General features: G+C 36.1%; 2 protein-coding genes across 4 annotated transcripts in view; both read right to left on the reverse strand.

Annotated features, from left to right (window-relative positions):
• LOC111434358 (secoisolariciresinol dehydrogenase-like) overlaps positions 1-11,895 on the reverse strand; it is a 69,184-nt gene extending 57,289 nt beyond the window's left edge. For 2 of the 3 annotated variants that reach the window (XM_023071799.1, XM_023071800.1), the window contains exon 1: positions 11,787-11,895. In XM_023071799.1, coding sequence (XP_022927567.1) covers positions 11,787-11,821 — 35 coding nt within the window. In that variant the 5' untranslated portion in view covers positions 11,822-11,895. The remainder of the gene's footprint in view (positions 1-11,786) is intronic. The other variant, XM_023071798.1, reaches the window with a different exon arrangement.
• A 4,172-nt stretch (positions 11,896-16,067) lies between these two features.
• On the reverse strand, positions 16,068-17,713 carry LOC111434357 (secoisolariciresinol dehydrogenase-like). The gene is made up of 2 exons (XM_023071795.1): positions 17,606-17,713; positions 16,068-16,963 (listed from the first exon to the last, which is right to left on the reverse strand). Exons 1-2 carry the CDS (start codon positions 17,638-17,640, stop codon positions 16,177-16,179), a joined length of 822 nt encoding a protein of 273 aa, XP_022927563.1. The 5' UTR covers positions 17,641-17,713; the 3' UTR covers positions 16,068-16,176.
• Positions 17,714-23,391: the final 5,678 nt, after the last annotated feature.

Below are 23,391 nucleotides of genomic sequence, written 5' to 3' on the forward strand. Positions count from 1 at the left end.
TTCGTCGGATTCGAAAGTAAAAGAATTCCTGAATTTTAGACCAAGTACTTCAGGAGTTTCGAGATCAACATATGACCCTTTAAAGGTAAAAGAGGTCAGTTATGATCAAAGAAAGGCATCAATCCACTACAAAGATGGCTCAAGATCTTCAACCCATACTGATATGGATACTCAATCCGTCTACGAAAGTCAGCTAAATGTCATTAGAGCTGATTTCTAGATAGAAGAGGAATCTCTAAAAACAGATTTTATGTCAGCTACCAACTCTTCAAACAGAAATGCCTTCTTTCAAACCTACAAAGAAGCTGAGCGAAATGAATTAAAAGCTCAGTGGTATTCTCATATGGAAGTCATAGAAGAAAATATACCATTCTTCAAATGGTTTGAAAAAATATTTTAAAGATGTGCACCTTGACTCAGAGGAGCTGGAAGACTACCAGAAGAGGCGAGGTATATTCAAAACATCCTCCGTGGGAAGAAGTTGAATTTGACAACTACTCCGGAGAAAAGGTCAAAGTTAGTTCTTTTAAAAGGATTCCAAAGGACCAGAAAAGGGTAATCTGACCCTAAAGGATATCAAGAATATCCAGCATCAAAACAATTATTCAAATAAGATTTTATCCACGATCGCTACTCAACTTGAGAATATCGAGGGAAAAATCTTGAAGAATTCTGGTACTCAGCAAGAACAAGCAAGCAGCTCTGTACCAAAGATGGATGATTCAATCCCAATACTCAAACCGGCAAATCTCGACATATTTATGAAAAGGGTTTCAAAGGAAGAGGCTGCAATGGCCAAGATAAAAGAAAAATTGGATAGGATTCTAAATCCTGGAATAACACCTCAAGATTCATCTGTCAATGTCCTTAACAATTACGACGAAATCCAGGAATCCGAAAATGAGATTGTAAATGAGTTAGAAGAACCTCTCTACAATCAAATTGAAATACTCTCTAGAAGAAGTCAAAATAGTACCAGGAATCAGAAAAACTGGTGTCCTCAACTGTCTTTTCTAGATATTCAATTCGAAGAAAAGACGCTACAAACTCAAGCCCATTCGACGGTCTAGCAATCTATGAATGGAATATCAACAGATTGTCCGACTATCTGATAATGAATGTTGTCAATGAGATGATGATGGCTGCATGCCCGTATATATTACAGGGCCATTAATCCGACCAAAATAGTTCAAGTCCTAGTAACTGGATTTACGAGGCAACTCAAAGACTTGTGGGACAAATATCTTGACGAGTCAACTCACCAACCGATATTAAACCACTATGTTATTAGGCCAATTACTCAAATCATTAAAGAAGAAGGTCCATCGACCGGGACCGAGGTACAACATGTAAGGGTAGAGGTTTCTGTCAACACCCAAGTCTATACCCTCATAGAATTCTTCGTAGGCGACCCCCTGAAATACCAGGTGAGATCTGCCGAAATACTCATGAATTTAGCTTAATTTACCATAGAAAATACTTAATTTACAAGTAGTAGACAAAATTGGCTCTTGTCCACGTAAAAGTAGTAATTGAAAAGGTAAGAAAAGAAATACTAGCATGACAACCCAAGAAATACTAGCATGATATCCTACCTAAAAGAAAAAAAAATGTATCTCATAATTTATGTGGATGAAAAAGGAAATAAACGAAAGATAAGTTAAAGATAAAGAAGACATATCCTTTTATAATTTGTTTTTTCAAATAGTTTAACGACTATTCAGTCCATTGTAACTGCCAAATTTTTGCAAGGTGGTTGAGAATCCAAAAATGGATCATTGAGATCGTAGATTGTATGTAACACCCGCTCATCATCAACGCGAGTAACAGGAGTTACCATCGACAACAATAAAAAACTCTGATATCCAATAATAAAACTCAAAATATTTCTAAAAAAAACATCCAGTAAAACATTTAAAACAAGTACTTTTAAAAACTTAAAACGACCAAAGTAAATTCTTGACAACGAAAACATAATTACATAAACAGACCTAGACATGGATTCCTAGTAGTCTCTAGTCCGCTGGTCTCGTCCTCGGTTGGCCTGCATCATCTAAATCTGGAAAGAAAAGTTATAATAATTTTGATGAGTAATTAGATTACTCAGTAAGTAGCTAGCTTATCATTCAAGAGTTCATAACTAATCTTTCCAGGTGTTTTTAAGTTTTATTCATCATTGACTCCTAGTTCTCTTACTAGGGTCCTCTGTTCGTTAATGAGGTATCTCAGCTACCTCCAGCTAGGTTACTGACTCTCTCTCGATATGCTTATCTAGAATTTTCGGACTCGTATGTAAGACTCGCTCTCGGTCAAATACGGCCCGTCTACTAATTGCTCTAGCGGCCTGTTTATCTCATATACCAATGGTCAGGAGTACTCATGCTCCCTGACTTAGCACACAGCGCGTTGGCCAGGAACTCCGCGGGAATTAGTAGACTATCATACTCATATAAATAAGTCATAGCTCAACAACCAATAAGCATATCTTAGAGTCATAACCTTTCCATTAACATGCATAACATACTCACAGTTACTGCATGCTTGCATACACGTATCATGTTCAATAGATAGAACATTCTGATAATCATTTATATCATGCTTACATCACAGGCAAGTAGTCACAATATATAATAAACACTCAATATCATCAAAGCTCATCATAACATACTAAGCTCTTAATCAAGTAAACAACATACTCACATGTTGTAAAACAAGTTAAGAACTAGTTCAAAGGTCGATACGCTGCTTACTTGGTTTCGAATTCCTTTTCCCCCTTCAATGTACGTTTAATAGTATTTCAACACAATTCCTTCCTATTAGACCTATATTTGATCAATTTCAACATAAGTATAGACCAATTTTGATAGGACAGGTCAAAAGGAGTCGAACGGGACAAACCAGGAGCCAAAATACCTGCTCACGCGCCCTCATGCGCCAACACAAGGTCGGGGTTCGTTTCTCACGCGCCCGATCCGCGCACAATCTCACTTCCACTCGCGGCCTCCCACGCGCCTCGCGTGTCCTTCACGCGCTCGTCTTCAACCTCTCCTCCCTGCAATTTTTTCCCAATCTTTTTCCTTTAACAACCGTTGTGTCCCGAAGCAAAAATTTCATCTCTACAGCTCGAATTTCGTTCTGATTTCTTCTACAACTTTATAGATCTTCTAACTACGGTTCTAACAAGCCTTATTTCATAACTTATTATATAGTATGAATCAAGATATCGAGATTTAAAGGTTCGGTGATATGGATTTTTCGTTACCTTCGAATCACCGTCTGATTCAGCTCGTGGCCGTATCCCCTTCCTCAAAGGATTCCTCAGCAACAACCCCTCTTCCTTTGCCCTCGATTGATGTCCAATTTTAAGCAACCAAAACTCGAATTCTCAAAAAATTTCCTCCTCTGTTTTCTGGGTTTTTCGCTAATCACTATTCTTCGTTTTCTTCCTTTTTAAAACCTAATCAAGGCCCTAATACGCTTCCACATCCTCTAATAATCCACTCATCAATCCCACGCCTCCAGCCTACGCGTCCGCCGCCCCTCATCCCCCTTTACAGCAGCTGCTTGACGCAGCTACTTCGATTTTTTTTTTAATTATTATTATTATTATTATTATTATTATTATTATTATTATTATTATTATTATTATTATTATTATGATGATGATGTTGATGATGATGATGATGATGATGATGATGATGATGATGATGATGATGATGATGATGATGATGATGATGATGATGATGATGATGATGATGATGATGATGATGATGATGTCATCAAACACACAACAAATAAATACAAAATACATATTATCATTATTTTAGGTTGTTACATTGTATCTTCTTCTACTATAGAAAGAGAAGATGTTGAACCGACTGATGCATCCTCTTGAAGAAGCTTTTGAAAATTAGCTTCTGAAGTTGTTTAGGCTAATGCAGCAAGCAGCCTAGACTTTAAATTAAGAAACTCGGTGGTCTTCTTCTTAGATAAATCCTAAAGGTGGTCATTCTTAGATAACCAAACCTTTCCTACTTTTAAATCTACGTGGGTATAAGTGTATTTATCACACCATTTGATTTTGATTACTTTGAAGACCTGTTTTACTTGATCTTCAATCTTTGGAAATTCCAAGTTAGAATTAAAAGAATTTGAAAATATACGCTAAAAGCGCATAACCATAGAAAAAGAGTTTTGGAGATATTTTGAACGAAGTAATGGAACGATTCCTGTATTGGAATGGGAAATATATCTTTGACAGATTCAAAGATTTTTCACCATTTGATAAACCAAAATGAATAATGAATTTTGTGAGCATTCTGGCAGAATTGAATTAACCACGGGTGCTCGTAATTTTGATACCAAATGGCATTGAACCATGCCATCTGATAATCTCTGTAGGAGAAAGAGTGAGGAACAAAAGGTTTTGAAAAAATCTTCTCCGTGTACGAATCTTGGTTTCAGTCCGTCGGATTCACGGCTTTGAAAATTTTTAATTTTGAGTACGCAATTTTTTAAGGATCATCGTGACTCGGAATATGAGTAATGTCGATAGACTCGGTGTCAACCAAAATGAATTCATAAAACCTTCTGGTCTTATGAAGGTCTTCCGGGATATAGAAAAATCCCGATGGATAGGCTTTTTTGACGACCTCGCTGATCTTTGAATCGTCGTATTCTGGTTATACTAGAGCGTCTGGTAGGGATACAAATTTTTGAAAATAAGTCTTGATTTCAAGAACTCGAGAGAATTGAACGAGAACAACCGCGTCCGAGTAGGTTGAGGGGACAGAAGGTCCCTTTGAAGTGGAAGAGACAGTAGGTCAAAATCTTATATGCTTGGTTGATATTGAGAAGTGGTGATGGCTCCAATGAATGAACTTTGAAAATCATCTTCGTCCAGGTTTGGTTGCGCCGTTTCCCTTTCTTAGGGCAGCCTTTTCTGAAGTTTGAGAATTTCTTGACGAAGCATATAAGATTTTGACCTTTTTCAAATCTTAATGCCTGTACTGTCTCTTCCACTTTAAAGGGACCTTCTGTCCCCTCAACCTACTCGGACGCGGTTGTTCCCATTCGATTCTCTCCCGTTCCTGAAATCAGGACTTATTTTCAAAAATTTGTATCCATACCAGAAGCTCTAGTAATACGACGATCCAAAGATCAGCGAGGTCATAAAAAAAAAGCCTATCCATCGAAATTTTTCTATATCCCCGAAGACCTTCATAAGACCAAAAGGTTTTATGAATTCATTTTTGTCGACACCAAGTTTGTCGAGATTACTCATATTCCAAGTCGCGATGATCCTTCAAAAATCACATACTCAAAATTAAAAATTTTCAAAGTCATAAATCTGATGTACTGGAACCAAGAACCGTACACGGAGAAGATTTTTTTAGAACCTTTGTTCCTCACTCTTTCTCCTACATAGATTATCAAATGACATGGTTCAATGTCATTTAGTATCAAAATTACGAGCCCTCGTGTTTCATTCAATTCTGCCTGCTCCCAAAATTCATTATCCATTTTGGTTTATCGAATGGTGGAAAATCTTTGGATGTGTCAAAGATATATTTCCCGTTCCAATACAAGAATCATTCCATTACTTCGTTCAAAATATCTTCAAAACTCTTTTTCCATGGTTATGCGCTTTTTGCGTATATTTTCAAATTCTTTTGATTCTAACTTGGAATTTCCAAAGAAAGGAAACTAAAGATCAAGTAAAACGGGTCTTCAAAGTAATCAAAATCAAATGGTGGGATAAATACACTTATACCCACGCAGATTTAAAAGCAGTAAAGGTCTGGTTATCTGAGAATGACCACCTTTAGGATTTATCCAAGAAGAAGACCACCGAGTTTCTTAATTTCAAGTCTAGGTTGCTTGCTGCATTAGCCCAGACAACTTCATAAGCTTATTTTCAGAAGCTTCTAAAAGATGCCGCATCGGTCAGTTCAACATCTTCTCCTTCTATAGTAGAAGAAGATACAATCTACGATCTCAATGATCCATTTTTGGATTCTCAATCACCTTGAAAAAATTTGGCAGTTACAATGGATTGAATAGTCGACTACTTGAAAAAACAAATTGTGAAAGGATATGTCTTCATACATATTCCTTATCCTCGACTTATCTTTCCTTTTAATTATTTGCCATTTTCTTCTTTATTTCCTTTTTCATCAATATAATTGATGAGTATTGTATACATTATTATTATTATTTTTTTTTTTATGTATAGAATATCATGCTAGTATTTCTTTTCTTTATAGGTTGTCATGCTAGTATTTCATTTCTTACCTTTTCGATGTACTACTTTCACGTGGACAAGAGCCAATTTTGTCTACTACTTGTAAATTAAGTATTTTCTATTGTAAATTAAGCTAGATTCATGAGTATTTCGGCGGATCTCACCTAGTATTTCAGGGGGTTGCCTACGCAGAATTCTATGATCGTATAGACTTGGGTGTTGACAGCAGCCTCTACCCTTTCATGTTGTACCTCGATCCCGGTTGATGGACCTTCTTCTTTAATGATTTGAGTAGTTGTCCTAATAACATAGTGGTTTAATATCTGTTGGCGAGTTGATTCGTCAAGATATTTGTCCCACAAGTCTTTGAGTTGCCCCGTAAATCCAGTTACTAGGACTTGAGCTATTCGATGGTCGGATTTATGGCCCTGTACTTTATACACGCCTGCGGCCATCATCATTTCATTGAAAACATTCATTATCAGATAGTCGAACGATCCGTTGATATTCCATTCATAGATTGCTAGACCATCGTAATGGGCTTGAGTTTGTAGCGTCTTTTCTTCGAATTGAATAACCGGAGAAGACGGTTGAGGATACCAATTTTTCTGATTACTGGTATTATTTTGACTTCTTCTAGAGATTATTTCAATTCGATTGTAGAGAGGTTCTTCTAACTCATTTACAATCTCATCTTCGGATTCCTGGATTTCGTCGTAATTGTTAACGACATTGACAGATGAATCTTGAAGTGTTATCCCAGGATTTAGAATCCTATCCAATTTTTCTTCTATCTTGGTCATTGCAACCTCTTCCTTTGAAACCCTTTTCATAAATATGTCGAGATTTGCAAGTCTGAGTATTGGGATTGACTCATCGATCTTTGATACAGAGCTGCTTGCTTGTTCTTGCTGAGTACCAGAATTCTTCGAGATTTTCCCTCGATATTCTCAAGTTGAGTAGCGATCGTGGATAAAATCTTATTTGAATAGTTGTTTTGATGCTGGATATTCTTGATATCCTTTAGGGTCAGATTACCCTTTTCTAATCCTTTTGGAATAGTTTTAAAAGAATTAGCTTTGACCTTTTCTCCGCAGTAGTTGTCAAATTCAACTTCTTCCAACGGAGGATGTTTTGAATATACCTCGCCTCTTCTGGTAGTCTTTCAGCTCCTCTGAGTCAAGGTGCATATCTGCAAAATATTTTCTTCAAACCATTCGAAGAATGGTATATTTTCTTCTATGGTTTCCATATGAGAATACCGCTGAGCCTTCAATTCATTTCACTCAGCTTCTTTGTAGGTTTGAAAGAAGGCATTTCTTATTGAAGAGTTGGTAGTTGACATAAAATCTGTTTTTAGAGATTCCTTGTCTATTTGGAAATCAGCTCTAATGACATTTAGCTGACTTTCGTAGACGGATTGAGTATCCATATCAGTATGGGTTGGAGATCTTGAGCCATCTTCGTAGTGGATTGATGCCCTCCTTTGATCATAACTGACCTCTTTTACCTTTAAGGGGTCATATGTTGATCTCGAAACTCCTAAAGTACTGTGTATAGAATTCAGAAATTCTTTTACTTTCGAATCTGACGAAACTTCTTCGTTGAATTTTATTTCAACACTTCTGTCGTCATGTTCAATGATTTAGACTTGGTTTTGAGATTCTTTTCTTTTTGGAAGATTTGTATCCTCTATTTTCGAGAGAGTATTTCTGGTTATTTGATCCCAATAGAGAGTTTTTGGAATAGTCACTAAAGACTTTCCAATATTTGCCTTTATGAGCATGGCTGATCCCTTTGGTGAGGATCTTAATGCTCTCGTAGAAATATTTGTATTCATGAGTTTATAATAAATCCTGAATATGACAACTAAAGAATGAGTTTCAGCCGTGATGTTCAAATTTTTTTACTGTAAGTCCAGCATAAAGGCTGATAGTATGTGCGGGTCGTTTAGCGAGAAAGTAAAATTTAGATAACAATTGAAATAGACTGGTCCATTCTCTAAATTAGATTGAACCATTCCTTGTAAAGAATTTGAGAAGTCTTCATGTCTCTTATCTCGTAGGAAGATAAGGACTGGGATATCTAATCCAAATCTGAACAATGGTTTTACAGCGACTTGAACAAGACCGACGTGAAGATAATTAAACTCTTCATGATGTTGAAGTACAAAAGATTTTGAAAAAATATTAAAAGATTCCCTATTGCTATGAATTGAGATATTTTTAATGCAAAGAATGGATTAGAATTGAGATAAGGTTTTGGAATGGATTAGAATTCCAAATAAATGAGATTTAATGCAAAGAATTTCAAATGCCAAAATATTTTCAAAGTTTGATATGAAATCAGGATTTTGGCAAATCCAGATTTCAGAAAAAGACAAGTACAAAACGGCTTTCAATGTCCCTTTCGGACAATACAAATGAAACGTTATGCCATTTGGGCTAAAAAATGCTCCATCCGAATTTCAAAAGATTATGAATGATATTTTCAATCCTTTTCAAGTCTTTTCAATTGTTTATATTGACGATGTTCTAATTTTTTCTCAAAACATCAATCAACACTTTAAGCATCTTCAAACATTTTTGACGGTTTAGTTGTGTCTAAACCCAAAATTAAACTTTTTCAAACAAAAATCCGTTTTCTTGGATTTGAAATTCATTTGGGTCTAATTAAACCCATTCAAAGGTACATTGAGTTTGCCTCAAACTTTCCAGACCAAATTACAGATAAAACCCAATTACAAAGATTTTTGGGATGTCTCAATTATGTGTCTGATTTCCTTTAAAATATCAGACTTATCTGCAAGCCTCTTTTTGAGAGGCTCAAAAAGAACCCAAAGCCCTGGACTGAAGAACACAGCAAAACAGTCCAAAAAATCAAATCCCTTGTAAGTCAATTCTGTGTTTATCGCTGATAAACCCAAGGGCTAGTTTAAATAGTAGAGACCGACGCATCCGATATTGGATATGGAGGAATCCTAAAACAGTCCCTTGACAAGAAAGAATCCATTGTCCGTCTCCATTCGAGAATATGGAATTCTACTAAAAAAAATTACTCAATAGTAAAGAAAGAAATACTTTCAATAGTACTTTGTATACAAAAATTTCAAAGTGATTTAATTAACAAAAGCTTTGTTATCAAAACAGATTCAAGGGCATCTAAATTTGTTTTAGAAAAAGATGTCAAGAATCTTGTGTCTAAACAAATTTTTGCTAGATGGCAAGCCATTTTATCTTGCTTCGACTTCTAAATTTTGCCTATAAAAGGGGTCGAAAACTCCTTGGCAGATTACCTCTCAAGAGAGTTCTTACTCTCAAAGAAAAATTCTCCCTAACCAATCTCTTTCTCCTAGCAATGACCGGAAAGAAAGTAATCGAAAAAGGGAAGAAGCCCAATGCTTCTTCAAACACACCTACTCCAATGACATCCGACAGCTATGCGATGGATACTGGTTTCACATTGGTGACCAGATCTAAAGCAAAGCTTTCTAAAAAAACAGGCGGAGTTTATCACTCCGACGAGGCCGTCTGCCTCTTCAACACGGCCATCTGCCGTTACTCCATCGAGACCCAATGTCTCTTCCACTTCAAAGGGACCTTCTGTTCCCTCGACCTACTCGGACGCGGTTCTTCCCGTTCGTTTTCTCCAATTCCTGAAATCAAGACCTATTTTCAAAAATCTGTGTTTATACCAGAAGCTCTGGTAGATCCAAAATACGGCGACCCGAAAATCGGCGAAGTCGTTAAAAAAGCCTATCCTTCGGGATTCTTTTATATCCCAGAAGATCTTCATAAAACCAGAAGGTTTTATGAATTCATTCTAGTCGACACAAAGTCCGTCGAAATTACTCATATTCCGAGTCGCGATGATCCTTCGAAAATCGCATATTCAAAATTAAAAATATTTAAAGTCATGAGCCCGACGTATTAGAATCAAGATCCATACACAGAAAAGACTTTTTCAAAACCTTTTGTTCCTCATTCTTACTCATACAGAGACTATCAGATGGCATGGTTCAATGTCATTTGGTATCAAAATTACGAGCACTCATGGTTTATTCAATTCTGCCAGGATGCTCATAAAATTCATTACCTATATTGGTTCATCAAATGGTGGAAAATCTTTGGATCAGCCAAAGATATATTTCCTGTCTCAATACCGGAATCATTTCACTACGTCGTTCAAAATATATTCAAAATCTCATTTCCATTAACCATGCGCTTTTGCGTATACTTTCAAATTCCTTGGATTTTAACTTGGAATTTTCAAATTAAAGAAACCGAAGACCAAATAAAACAGGTCTTCAAAACTATCAAAATCAAATGGTGGGATAAATATACTTATACCCACGCAGACATCAAAGTGGTAAAGACGGCTATCTGAGAATGGCCACCTTCAGGATTTATCCAAAAGGAAGACCTCTGAATTCCTTAATTCAAAGTCGAAGCTACTCGCTGCATTAGCCCAAACAACTTCAGAAGCTGATTTTCAAAAGCTTCTTCAAGAGGCCGCATCAGTCGGTTCGACGTCTTCTCCTTCTATTATAGAAGAAGAAGATGAAGACACAATTTATGATCTCAATGATCCATTTTTAGATTCTCAACCACCTTTGTAGATATCATCATTTCAATGACTGAATAGTCGTTAAACTAATTGTATTAAAAAAAATATATATATCCGTGAATGGAATATGTTCCCTGACATATTCCATTCAACTTTCTTTCTTTTGGAATATTACTATTTTTGTTTTTCTATTATTGATGTACTTTTTCCTATTTTCATCATTTCATTGAGAAATTGATGAACATGTATAATTGTAAATATATGTATTATATTAAGCTAGGATGATAGAGCTCATGTAAATTGTAAGGGCTCAAGTCATTAAGCGTAGGAATGGTATCAGAGCCTGTTAATTTTCGTGAGGAAGAGGAGTTACTCGATCTTTAAGAGCGATGTTGCAGAAACCAGGAGGCGGATAATGATTAAAGAAAAGAATTTGGAGTATGTGAAGAAATTCAGAAAAAGAATTATTCTATTCTATCTTAAAAAATAATTGTATTGTGTATGAACCTTAGACTTTTCTTAAAAAATAATTGTAGGAATCGATTGGATTTCTGTATGAACCTTAAAATGAATATGAATTAAGTAAATACGAAAGAAAAATACCAAAAACCATGAGTTAAGGCCCTAAATCGATCAATTTACTCGAAATTCAAGTAACATTAAAATAACTCACTAAATGAACTCCGTTGCCTTTTAATTAAGTCTTGTCTTTCAAATCATAGTATAAAATTCAAAGTATCAAACATCGAGTTATGATATCTCTCTCTTTTCCATCTTCCATGATACCAACCATTTGTTTTTGGATTGTGATGGAAGGAGTTGGGTTTCATTTTTTCATCTCATTGTCCTTATTTCTGTTTTTATTGACAATATAATTCACAATGTTTGATTAACTTAGTTTTTAAAATAAAAAGCTATTTTTAAACCGTTAGAAAATTAATCGAACAGGCTTAGATATAATCGAACATAAAGTTACCTTCTTGCAGCAGCAGGAAGCAAGGAGATGCCCATGGCTGCTCTTGTTGTTCTTCTTCTCTCTCTTTACTTTGTTGTTGTCTTTGAAAAAGTAGTATAGACAAAATGGAATAAACGCTTTAAAGATGAGTATGTAAGAAGGAACCTTGAAAATACGAGTAAAGCTGAGTCAAGAGTCTTTGGTTCCATCCATTCAAATTTTTACTATTTGGATCCGTGTCTACGATTCAAAATTTGAATTTTGCACTTGATAACTCTGACATTTATCTATGATATGGTCACGTTATTTACTTATTGTTTCTAAGAGTGAACACTATCTCCACATACTAACACGAGTCCTGCCAACATATTGACTAGCTTTGATAAAAATTTCAACTATTCAAAGAAGGTGGTGCTGAGTGGAGGATCTTCGAATTCAACTACCCTAAATTTCTACTTCTTTATAGTTGCTAAAGTCGTTATCATCTATACTCATATGGAGAATTAAACATTTAAAACTTCATCATAAAACATAAATTTCATCTTAAAACATTGTCATGGACTTACTTCTTCGAAAACATCTTTAAAATGATACAACAAATGCTAAATTAAAAATTAAAAACATCATATTCTAACTTAAGTCTAAGAAAGTAGTACAATTATTCAATGCAAGTGTCATGGTCTCCCATTGCGATGTCACTGTCAGCCGTACAGAAATGTCTAAAACTACCCTATGCATGTGTCATGGTCTCAAATTGCAATTTCGCCGTCAACCATACAGGGATGTCTACAACTACCATATGCATGGAATTCTCGAACGGTCGGCGACTGTATTTTTTTATTTTTTAATCCTTACATCAAAGGTAAATTAATGAAAGCAAATCAATATTTACTTGAATATTGTTTAACTATAAAAATGTATAAAAACTATTGAAGTTAATAAACTAAACTATATTAATTTTAAACATGTGAAATATTATCAAAAACAAAGAACAAAAAACAAAAGGGATATTATCAATAAAAAGAAGACAAGAACAACGTAATCATTTTGGGGACAATGAGTAAATGAAAGGTTGCGAGTGAGTGGTTCATCTTTTGTAACAGTTACTAACAGCAATGTCGCCCACCAAATGATTGACTTCTGGCAGTGACCACTCAGTTCACATACACATCCACCCGTGATTAAAGATAAATGGACAAAATGACCAATTTCTTCTCCATTTTCATTATTTTTATTTATGTTTTTCTTTTGTTCTTACGATTATTTTAAGTATTTTTTTGAAATCCACCCTCTAAGAGCTTGATGATGACGTGCCTTGAATCTAACAGAGTGATCGAAAGTTTGGTACGCCAGTTCTTTCGAGCGAATTCCCGAACTACTGTCCTCATCCTTAGACAGAGCTGCCAGCTTCAAGAATTTAATATCACGTAAAGGGGACTCTATCATGATCTACGTGGGCTTGAGTACGATCTAACTAAAACGATTCCACATGAAAGAGGATCAGACAATAGCCTTCGTCGAGTAATGGGAAGCGGGCTAGTCCCCGAAAATGCTCGTTCCTCTGACGTTGGGCTGACAATTCACCTTGTGACTCATTCCTTCGGTCGAGCATTCTTCGAACGTCGATCAATCTATCATAGCCACTTTGTCATTGTCTGATTTTTTGTTGTCTGATCTTAAAAGAGACTTGATGTTAACCTTGTTAATGAATAAACTAAATTCATCAATAATGAAATGGGTGCACATGGACAGATTTTGAAAATGAGGTTCATTGGATACATTTTGAAGTTAGATTCATTTGGTGGATACATATATTAGATTATTCATGAATCACCGTAATGATTAGTACATGTATTAGATAGATTCATTATTTCAGATTTGGTACATGAATGGCTATGGAAGATTAGTACCTACTTTTTGTAATCTACATAACCTATTCGAGGGTAGGTTCTTACTATCATGGCGTTCGGTCTTTTCTCTTCCTAGATGGTGAAGGTGTGGCCATAGTTTGACCCTTTTTCGTTGCCATCAACTCCAAGGTTATCTAGTCTATCCTTACAGTTCCACAACCTTATCCCAATGGGCATGCTTGTTCAAATCTAAAAATAACTTAGAATGTTATCACATAATCCTAATAACCACATATGGGCTTGGTCCTATTTTCTAAAATCCAGAGCAAATTGTGATCTCTGGGGAAATCCTTTACCAGGAATATCCTTCACCCCCATAAATCATAAATGGCATATCGTGCACTTTGTAATCCTAGAAGTCCATAAACTTGAGCATAGTCACCGAAGACAACAACCAAAATCGTGCAACCATGTCCCCTATAGCTCGTCTCTCAAAGTTGATACATTTTTTTTCTTGAAATGCCAACTTTTCTAAAACTTTTCGTGGGTAATGGTATACTCAACATGTGCTTGATTCGACTGTAGTCACCATTGCCTGAGTGAACTATATTTTCTGAGCCTACTACGTGATCTGCATGGTGGCATTCTTGGCATTCGAAGTTATGGCCATGGGAGGTTGGATATTAGGTACCTCCTAACGAGTACCAAGTGTTAAGGTATCTTGTACCTAAATTTATGGGTTGAATGTTGCACTCTGTGGCATTAGCTCTCTCCATTCTTAGGGCCAATCTGCTATCTCATGAACTCTCTCAACCTCATCATTATATTCATGTCCATACATGTCCTACAGTATATCATATAATACTAAATAATACTAAATAGGGTTAGACTGCATACTTAGTCTTGATGAGGCATTTCGTAGAGCTGAGTTACATAGGTGTACAAATCTCCATCCTCAAAAAAAAAGTCTACATAACCTAAAACCTGACTGATCGAATACCAAATTGTCACAGTCCAATTTTTAAGGCATTAAAACTCATTCCAGGACTAAAAGATAAAGACCAAGAGAAAATAAAATAAAAATAAAAGATGAAAATGGTTTGAAGCTAAATAAAGATAACAAACAACACAACAATTAAATATAAGAGAATCTCATTATAAAATAGTGTTGTCCAAATTTAATACAAACGAGAAAGATGTTTGGGATACATTTATAAATCAAAATATTAAAACTCATATATAAAAATGGATTGACGCTCCGAAATGACCCCCTTTATGACCACACAACTCTCGTATGTTACTACACTTCGATTGATAGCCTGAGAACACCTGAAAAAGAAAAGTGGAAAGGGGAGAGTACAAAATACTCAATAAGCAACTTACTTGTAAGCTCTTATCGCATCCTTATCCTAGTAGGTATCAATGGAATTTACTTTGGGCTATAAAAAATTCGAGTCTAGTCTACTACTATCTAAGCATCTGGGTGCCTTGAAGTTTCGAGCACTACTTTAGCTACTTACAGACTCACTCTAGGTTCGAGGGAGGTGGTTCACCTATTTCTGGTCGCGAGTCTCCTAGGCTACAAATCTCATCTCTCGCATGAACTACTTTTCTATTCTTAGACTTATGGTAGCCTTCTTTGCTTGAGCAATGTGAAACCAGTGTCCTGAGTAGAGATTTTACCTCGTAAACCTCTCTCTCTCTCTCTCTCTCTCTCGTGGGAACAGTATGATGTGTGCTAGTTTGGTCATCTTCCATGGAATATTATCTGACGAACCCTTCCCATAAGACCATATAGTCACCAAAGGTTGGTGGAACGACCCTATGAGCCAGCTAGCTTCTGAGTCAACCTATGTGGCACCTTACACCTCCTAGAGAAGGTTTACTGTTGCAGCTCCTTCACAAGGTTAGGCTACTAGTCATCTTAGTACACTATCCTAACCGGCCTAGGCCTAGGCCTAGCTCCATAGTACTCTTACCCTTTGTTCTGGTGAGTTATGGAGTTTTAACTAATTAATTACTTTAATTAATAAGTGTTCTTATAAGTTCATATAAAGTTAAGGCCAAAGAATGATAATAGTACACGAACTACTATTATTTGTGATCATTTACTCAACAATTACAAATGATTTAATATAATAATGAATTTACATAAGATTGAATCACATGATATTTAGCTCCTCTTAAAGAGGAATATTTGATAAGATATGTCACTTAATTCAGTTCTAAAGTGAATTATACATAGAACTGAATTATACACTTTTTCTTATGATGCCACTTATTCCTGTTTTAAAGTGAGTTATACACTTTTTCTTATGATGATGTCTATTGATTTGTGTGAGCTAATATAAAATATTATATCAAGAACCAAATTACATTATTATTATTATAATTCATATTCTTATAATAATTTTAAACACGAGAAAGACGCAACAAACATAACTGATGATAGTTTAACTGAAACACAAAGCACAAAATTAAAACTTGGGAAGAAAATTCATGATAAAACTTTAGCAAATAACCAAAAGTCTGAAACAAGTAGTTCTTCGTTTCAACCTTTTTTAGTCATCAGATTGTTGATAGGAGCAAAAACCTTGGTTTGCTGCAGTGAAGCCTCCATCAACAATTAAGTTATGTCCACTTACGAACCGTGATGCATCACTTGCTAAATACAAAGCGGCTTCAGCTATATCTTCTGCTCTTAAGATATCTCCACATTTGAAATGCGAATAAACATTAGGAAACTCATCGCCATCTTCAAGCTTAAACAGCTCTCTAGTTATGTCTGAGGGCACCACATGGGGCGACACACAATTAACCCTTATCCCATATCGTCCTAAATCAACCGTTGCATTCTTCATCAATCCCAACACGCCATGCTTTGAGCTCGTGTACCCATATGGCCCAATCCCACCAATTGCCGAGCAAACACTTGCCGTCATGATTATGCTACCTTGACGAGCTGGAATCATTGCCCTTGCTGCATGCTTGGTGCCCAAAAACGTCCCAAGTAAGTTGACGTTGAGTACCTTTTGAAAGTCAGATGATTCGTTTTCAAGAATGTTGAATATAGGATTTCCAAGAATGCCTGCGTTGTTCAACATGATGTCCAACTTTCCGTACTTGGAAATGGCTGTGTTAACCGCATTTTCAACGTCTTTCTCTTTCGTTACGTCGCAGTGGACGAATGAAGATGACGAAGAACAGAGATGGTTGGAAAGAGAGTGACCGACATCGTCTAGGATGTCTGCAATCACGAGTTTTGCTCCATGCTTAAAGAAGGTTCTTGCTGTGGACTCCCCAATTCCTCTGGCTGCGCCCAAGATTACGGCCACTTTGCCTTCTAGCCTAATCAAATGATTGTATTGTTGTAAGTAATTTTTCAATGAAAACAAATATCCATCCATTCTAGTTTGTTATTCCTTTTTAAAAAAATATAATATTTATTAAAAAATTATAAAAAAAATCTTAATGGTCGGTCGAGGATTGTTAAGGATTATTGGGAGTGGGTCTCACGTTCGTTAATTGAGTGGAAGATCATGGATTTATAATTGAGGAATACTATCTTCGTTCGTATGAGGCCTCTTGGGGAAGCCCAAAACAAAGCCACGAGCACTTATACTCAAAGTGGACAATATCATACTACTATGGAGAGTCGTGATTTCTAACATGGTACCAGAGTCATGTTCTAAACTTAGCCATGTCAATAAAATCCTCAAATATCGAACCGCTTATATTCAAAGTAGACAATATCATACCATTATGGAGAGTCGTGATTTCTAACATGGTATCAGAGTCATGTCCTAAACTTAGCCATGTCAATAGAATTCTCCGATATCAAATAAAAAATTGTGAGTCGAGCCGGGACTTGTCTCACGTAGGTTATCTCCATTGGTATGAGGCGACAAAAAGAAAAAATAAAACGAATACGACTTGAATTGAATCATGTCGATGTGGCCGAGATTAGGTTTTGAGAGAAAATAAGGTTACCTTCTTGCAGCGGTGGGAAGCAAAGAGACGCTCATGGCTGCTGGTTGTTCTGCTTCTCTTTCTTTCTACTTTGTTGTTATTGGCCAAATGCTATGAAAGCTTTATATAAAAGAATGCTTTGAAGTATCAAAATGATTAATGCTGAGTCACAACACCTGGTTGGTTCCTGTCCATTCAAAAGTTTAGGATTTCATCTATCCCTCTACTCTCTCATCAAAAAAATTATGAAACACGTGCTATTAGAAACAATATCTCATTTCAAAATTTCACCTTTTTTTTTTTTTTTCAATTAGCATGGACGGTCAATCCAAGTTGTTGGATGAAAGTCCCACCTCCGCTAATTTAGGGAATAATTATGGGTTTGTAATCAAGGAATACTATCTCCATTAGTACGAGGTATTTAGGAGAGACGCAACGCAAAGCCATGAGAGCTTATGCTCAAAGTGGACAATATCATACCATTGTGGAGATCAGTGATTCCTAACACAAGTCATCAATAAGTCGGAGAGTCGATTAAAGATGATTTTCGAGCCATAGGGATAGGAAATAGAACATACTAAGGACCGATCATCCAAAGAGATCAAATATGCTATAGAACAAGCTTTTCGACCCACGTGTTAATTATATATACAAGAGAAAGAATCACAACACATTAGATATTATGTTTGTAATGACTCATACTCAAGATTCGGAATCTGGGTTCGACACTTGATGGCCATAACATTCTCCTGCATCCGTTGTGACATGGTCACGTTACTAATGGTGTCAGAGCAGTATCTCTTCCATTAAAATGTGGTTTGAGTATGAACTAAAACAGAAGTTAATGTGTACTAATGAACTAATACTATATATACCATTCACATATAACCGTTTTGATCGAAATAATTTTGATACAAAGATAGATGTGATACCACTAACAAAGACAAGAACAAAGTAATCATTTTGACATTTGTCGGACAAAGAAGGAAATGAAAGACAGCGAGTGGTTCATCTTTTGTAGTAGTTGGTTACTAATAGCAACGCCGCCCACCAAATGAGTGCGTTCACATGCAAATCTACCGGTGATTTTAAAGGTGGTTCATCTTTTGTAGTAGTTGGTTACTAATAGCAACGCCGCCTACCAAACGAGTGCGTTCACATGCAAATCTACCGGTGATTTTAAAGGTAAATGCTCCAATTATTATTACATTTGTTCTTTCTCATTTTTGTTTATGGATTAGAATAAACATACTTCTAAAATTCATAGAGAAAATATTGTTGAAGTATATTTAGAAAAAGAAATCAAGGAGGACTATTTTTAAAATTATTGAATGTATGAGAATTACCGAAATGCCCTTAGGATGAATAGGACTCCCGGGAAAATTAGGTACAAGCTCCCCAATTGCATGTGAAATGTTGTAATGTGTTTTGGCCATTTGATGGATGCTTTCACCTTCTTGAGTTTGCATGAATGTTTAGATTATGCTTTTTGTACTTTAGGTAAACGATAGGAATAGATTCCTAACAAAACGTGCATTAATGAACAAAGTTAAGGTAAGGACATTAGAACTAGAGCGGTTTCTATGTTGACCTAGGTTAGTATGTTTCTAGTAGACCAATCACCTTAAGATCGTGAGCGGTGATTAGAGGTCTAGACTTAAGTGGACCTAAATAATTGGTTTAGCCTCGAGGAGCTAACTTCGAGTGACTAGGAAACGCAAGATAAGATCTAAATTGTCTACACACCCTAAGATCTTACTAAACCTCTATAGTGTCACAATCACACTTTTCTTGGCAGCGGACTAGCGATTGTGTGACACTTGTTGTAACCCAACAAAAAAGCCAACCGTGTCAAAATTGAATTTTGCAGACAATTTTCATGTAGGGTCGAGCCTTGAGCTATGTTTTGAGAGAAAAAGGTTTTGGAAAATGTGGGCAAAGAAAATCATTGAAAACATGTTAGAAGTTAACATTGTGAAACTCAATTGCATCGAAAACATTTAGGCAAGAGAAATTGCAATACTTGGTTGGGATAGATTTGATGACTGCTTAGTCTCCTTGCAGTACATTTTGAGACAATTCATGTCTGGCAAAATTAGACATGATTTCGCCGAACAGTCATACAACATAAATAAACTTAAGAAAGTAATACAACATGAAAGTAAGTAAAGGGGTTTTAGCGTGTCATGGGCATGTGGCCATGGGCAAAATGTCCTGGATGAGCATGACCATGACACAGAGCATCGTAGAAAATTTTAGAGAACTTATGAGCCCGCTATCAACGTGAATGGTATCAATTTGAGGAGTCACTAGTGTGTGTAAGATAAACTAGCCTTGAGAGTGGACGAGGGACGACATAAATAGTTGACTTGAAGATTAACTACTACAACAACCCGAATTTCGAGGTTTCCAATCTCGAGCTGTGACTAAAAAGACAAGACAAACAATATATAAATGAAGGCAAAAACAGAGTAAAATTTTGCGCGAATTAAAAACATACAACATCATTATCAAAATTCAAAATCTAAAATCCAAACTAATACAAAACAGGTGTTGTTTAGGTTATTTATAAAAAGTGAACGAGAATGGAATACAAAAGTGTACAAATGGCAACCCACAAAAATATAGACTACATTTAACATCTCGGGTCGATACCCCTCTGTGACAGCACAACTTTCGAGAATTCCTCCACCTTCATCAGTACATGCATTCACTTGGAAAAAAAGGGAAAGGGGTGAGTATAAAAAAACTCATTAAGCAACTTATTTGCAAGCTCACGTCACATCCATTTTCAAGGTTTTTCTCTTGACTCAATAAAGTTTGGGCATATTCCTACAACTATCTATGCTTCTGTATAGGTCTTGAAGTTGAACAACCAACACGAATCAACTACTTCTGTAGTCTCAAGTCTCTCTTCATGACTGGTTTACAAAATCGCGATGTTAGCCTCGATCTGTTTCTACACACAATAGAAACACTCACCTTAAAATAACTATCTGTGTAATCCCAAACTTCTCTTTCAGATCAATTTACGGAGTGCGGCGTCACCTTGATTTATTTCTACAAACAATAGAAATACTCAACTTAAAATAACTACCCTATAGTCCAAAATCTCTTTTTGAGATTAGCTTACGTGAGGCATCAGCCTTGATCTATTTCTACACATAATAGAGAACTCTCACCTTAAAATAACTACTTGTGTAGTCCCAAATCTCTTTTTGAAATCAATTTAAAGAATCATGGTGTCAGTCTTGATCCATTTCTGCATACAATATAAACACTCACCTTGAAATAACTACTCATGTAATCCCAAATCTCTTTTCGAAACAAATTTACAGAATCACGATGTCAACCTTGATCCATTTCTACACACAATAGAAGAGCTAGCAAACCATGTGGTCCCAAGTCCCTCCTCAGGACCGAGTTACGGGATTGTGGTGTCAGACTTGATTCATCCCCACACACAATAGTAACTCAAATTACCTTAGAGGTTTTGGTTACATCATTCTTACTACCAATAAGTCTGCTAGGCTTTCTAAATCATCCTTATCGTAGAGTTTACTAGGTTCTTTGGGCATCTAGGAAATTTACATATCGTCTATCATTTTCAAGACATTCGAGGCTAACACTTCGAGGCTAATCCAGCCTCAAGGTACTCTTAAATATATACTTCTAATTGTCGCTCAAGATTCTATGGTACTCGAACTACTGGAAACTATTGACCTAGGTCAACTAAAAAACTACCCTAACTCTATTATCCTAGACTTAACTTGGTTCAAGCTTGCTTGCTTTACTAACTAGATATTCCTATTGATCACCTAAGTACGGGGAACATATTTAAAATATTAATGCACACTTATTCAAGATATATTCCTACAACCACCGAGCACAAATTCATAACAGACCTCAAAGTCAATAGGATATATCCATCAATTACTGTGAGACAGATCACAATGTCTCATCTTCCATTATATCAAAGCGGAATACATTAAAATAGACATGCAACTTAAATTCCCATCATATGGGCATTTTCGTAATTTTCTATAACATACATTGTTCACTTATCTCAAAGATGCATATTCTAACCATCCAAGGAATGATTTGCTCGCATGCTAGAAGGTCTCAGCGATCCCTACAAGTATTACTTGCCTAAACTCCATGTGACTACTACCCGGGATGTAGAGTGTCTCTTCGAGCTTGCTTTTCCACTTATTGAAAGCTCCAAAATTTTTGTAAATTAGCTTGTAGGTCCTGATTCAAGTGAAATTAATATCAATATCGAAATTGGGATGAAAAATAATCAAAAATATAAAAAAAGAATTCACACTGCGTCCATGCATGCAAAGGAGAACGAATACGCACAATTTCACGTGCAAATAAACATTTGCATCTATGAGGCATATGTGTGCCTATTGTCACAGTCCTGCTTGTCCAATGCTTGTTGCATGTAGTCACGTTTTGGATGTCCCGGTCATACTTATCCAAGTCATGTTGTCCATAGTCGTATGTCCATTCCAAACTCCTTTTGCTTGCTTTTATGTGTCGTTAGGTATCTACACTCGCCAGGGCTAAAATGCACAAAAATTTACTATGGAAGATATTACTAATTGTCAATTATTCCTATCTGGGTTGTACGCTATCAAAGTTGTGGTTGTTGCTTATTTGCTTTTAGCCTGTAACAATATTTTCACTCAAATTATTTTCAACAAATTTACTCGCTCACGTCTTATAAAATATTTTCTGTCAAACGTTACTCAATGCTTGATTATATGTCAAGATTACCCATAAAGTTTGATTTTCACATGGTTGACTTATTCGCTAGGTTAGAACAAGTGTCGCACAATTGCTCTTTCGTTGCCGCAAGAGTGCAATTGTGACAAGTGGTATTAGAGTTGAATCAGCTCCTTGAATTATAGTAATCAAACATATCTGCTGAAAACAACTAGGTAAGTCCCGTACTGACTAAATCACGGAGATCAAAGATCAGTTGCTCTATCGAAGTGAAGTTCCTGATGGAATGGAGCTTTTGATGTCTCAAATGAATGAGATTGCTGCTAAAGCCAACATGATTAATAAAATGGCAGGTTGCCTTGAAGCAATGCTCATTCGTGAATTAATGGATAGGATCGAGGCTTTATAAGACAAGGTCACAACTGTTGGTGGCTTCGAGCATGGGGATAGCTCAACAAGCTCTATTGCCTAGATGGATGAACATATCAAGGGCCTAAACAATGCCCAAAAAACGATCATTTAGATTTTCTTAGAAATGTCTGAGATTTAAGAGTAGCCCTTGGAGTGGTTAGGGCTGAAGTGGCAGATCTGAGCGCCAAGCTAAATCTCACCATGAGAGCAGTGGGGAACCAAACTTCAACTAAGAGTGTGATCCAATTTGACAAGGTGAATGTCTTGAAACCTAAGCCCTTCTGTGGGGTTCCAGAGACTAAGACTTTAGAGAACTTTATCTTTGACCTCGAATAGTACTTTTGAGTAACAAATATTAAGGTAGAAAAGGCGAAGGTCACGTTTGCCACAATTCATCTAGCTGACAATGTAAAGTTGTGGTGGACATCCAAGTACATGGACATTCAAGATGACCGATGTAGCATAGTCACTTGGGAGAGTTTAAAAACAAAAACTCCACTCATAGTTCTTCCTAAATAAAGTCAAGTATTAGCAAGAAGTTAGTTAAGGGAGCTGAGGCATATTGGAAATATTCGTGACTCGTTAAACAGTTTTCTAGGTTTGTTTTAGATATTCATGATATGTTCGAGAAAGAAAGAATCTTCCATTTTGATGAGAGACTCAAG

The sequence above is a fragment of the Cucurbita moschata genome, unplaced genomic scaffold, assembly GCF_002738365.1.
Source record: "Cucurbita moschata cultivar Rifu unplaced genomic scaffold, Cmos_1.0 Cmo_Scf00044, whole genome shotgun sequence".
In the NCBI taxonomy this organism is placed as follows: Eukaryota; Viridiplantae; Streptophyta; class Magnoliopsida; order Cucurbitales; family Cucurbitaceae; genus Cucurbita; species Cucurbita moschata.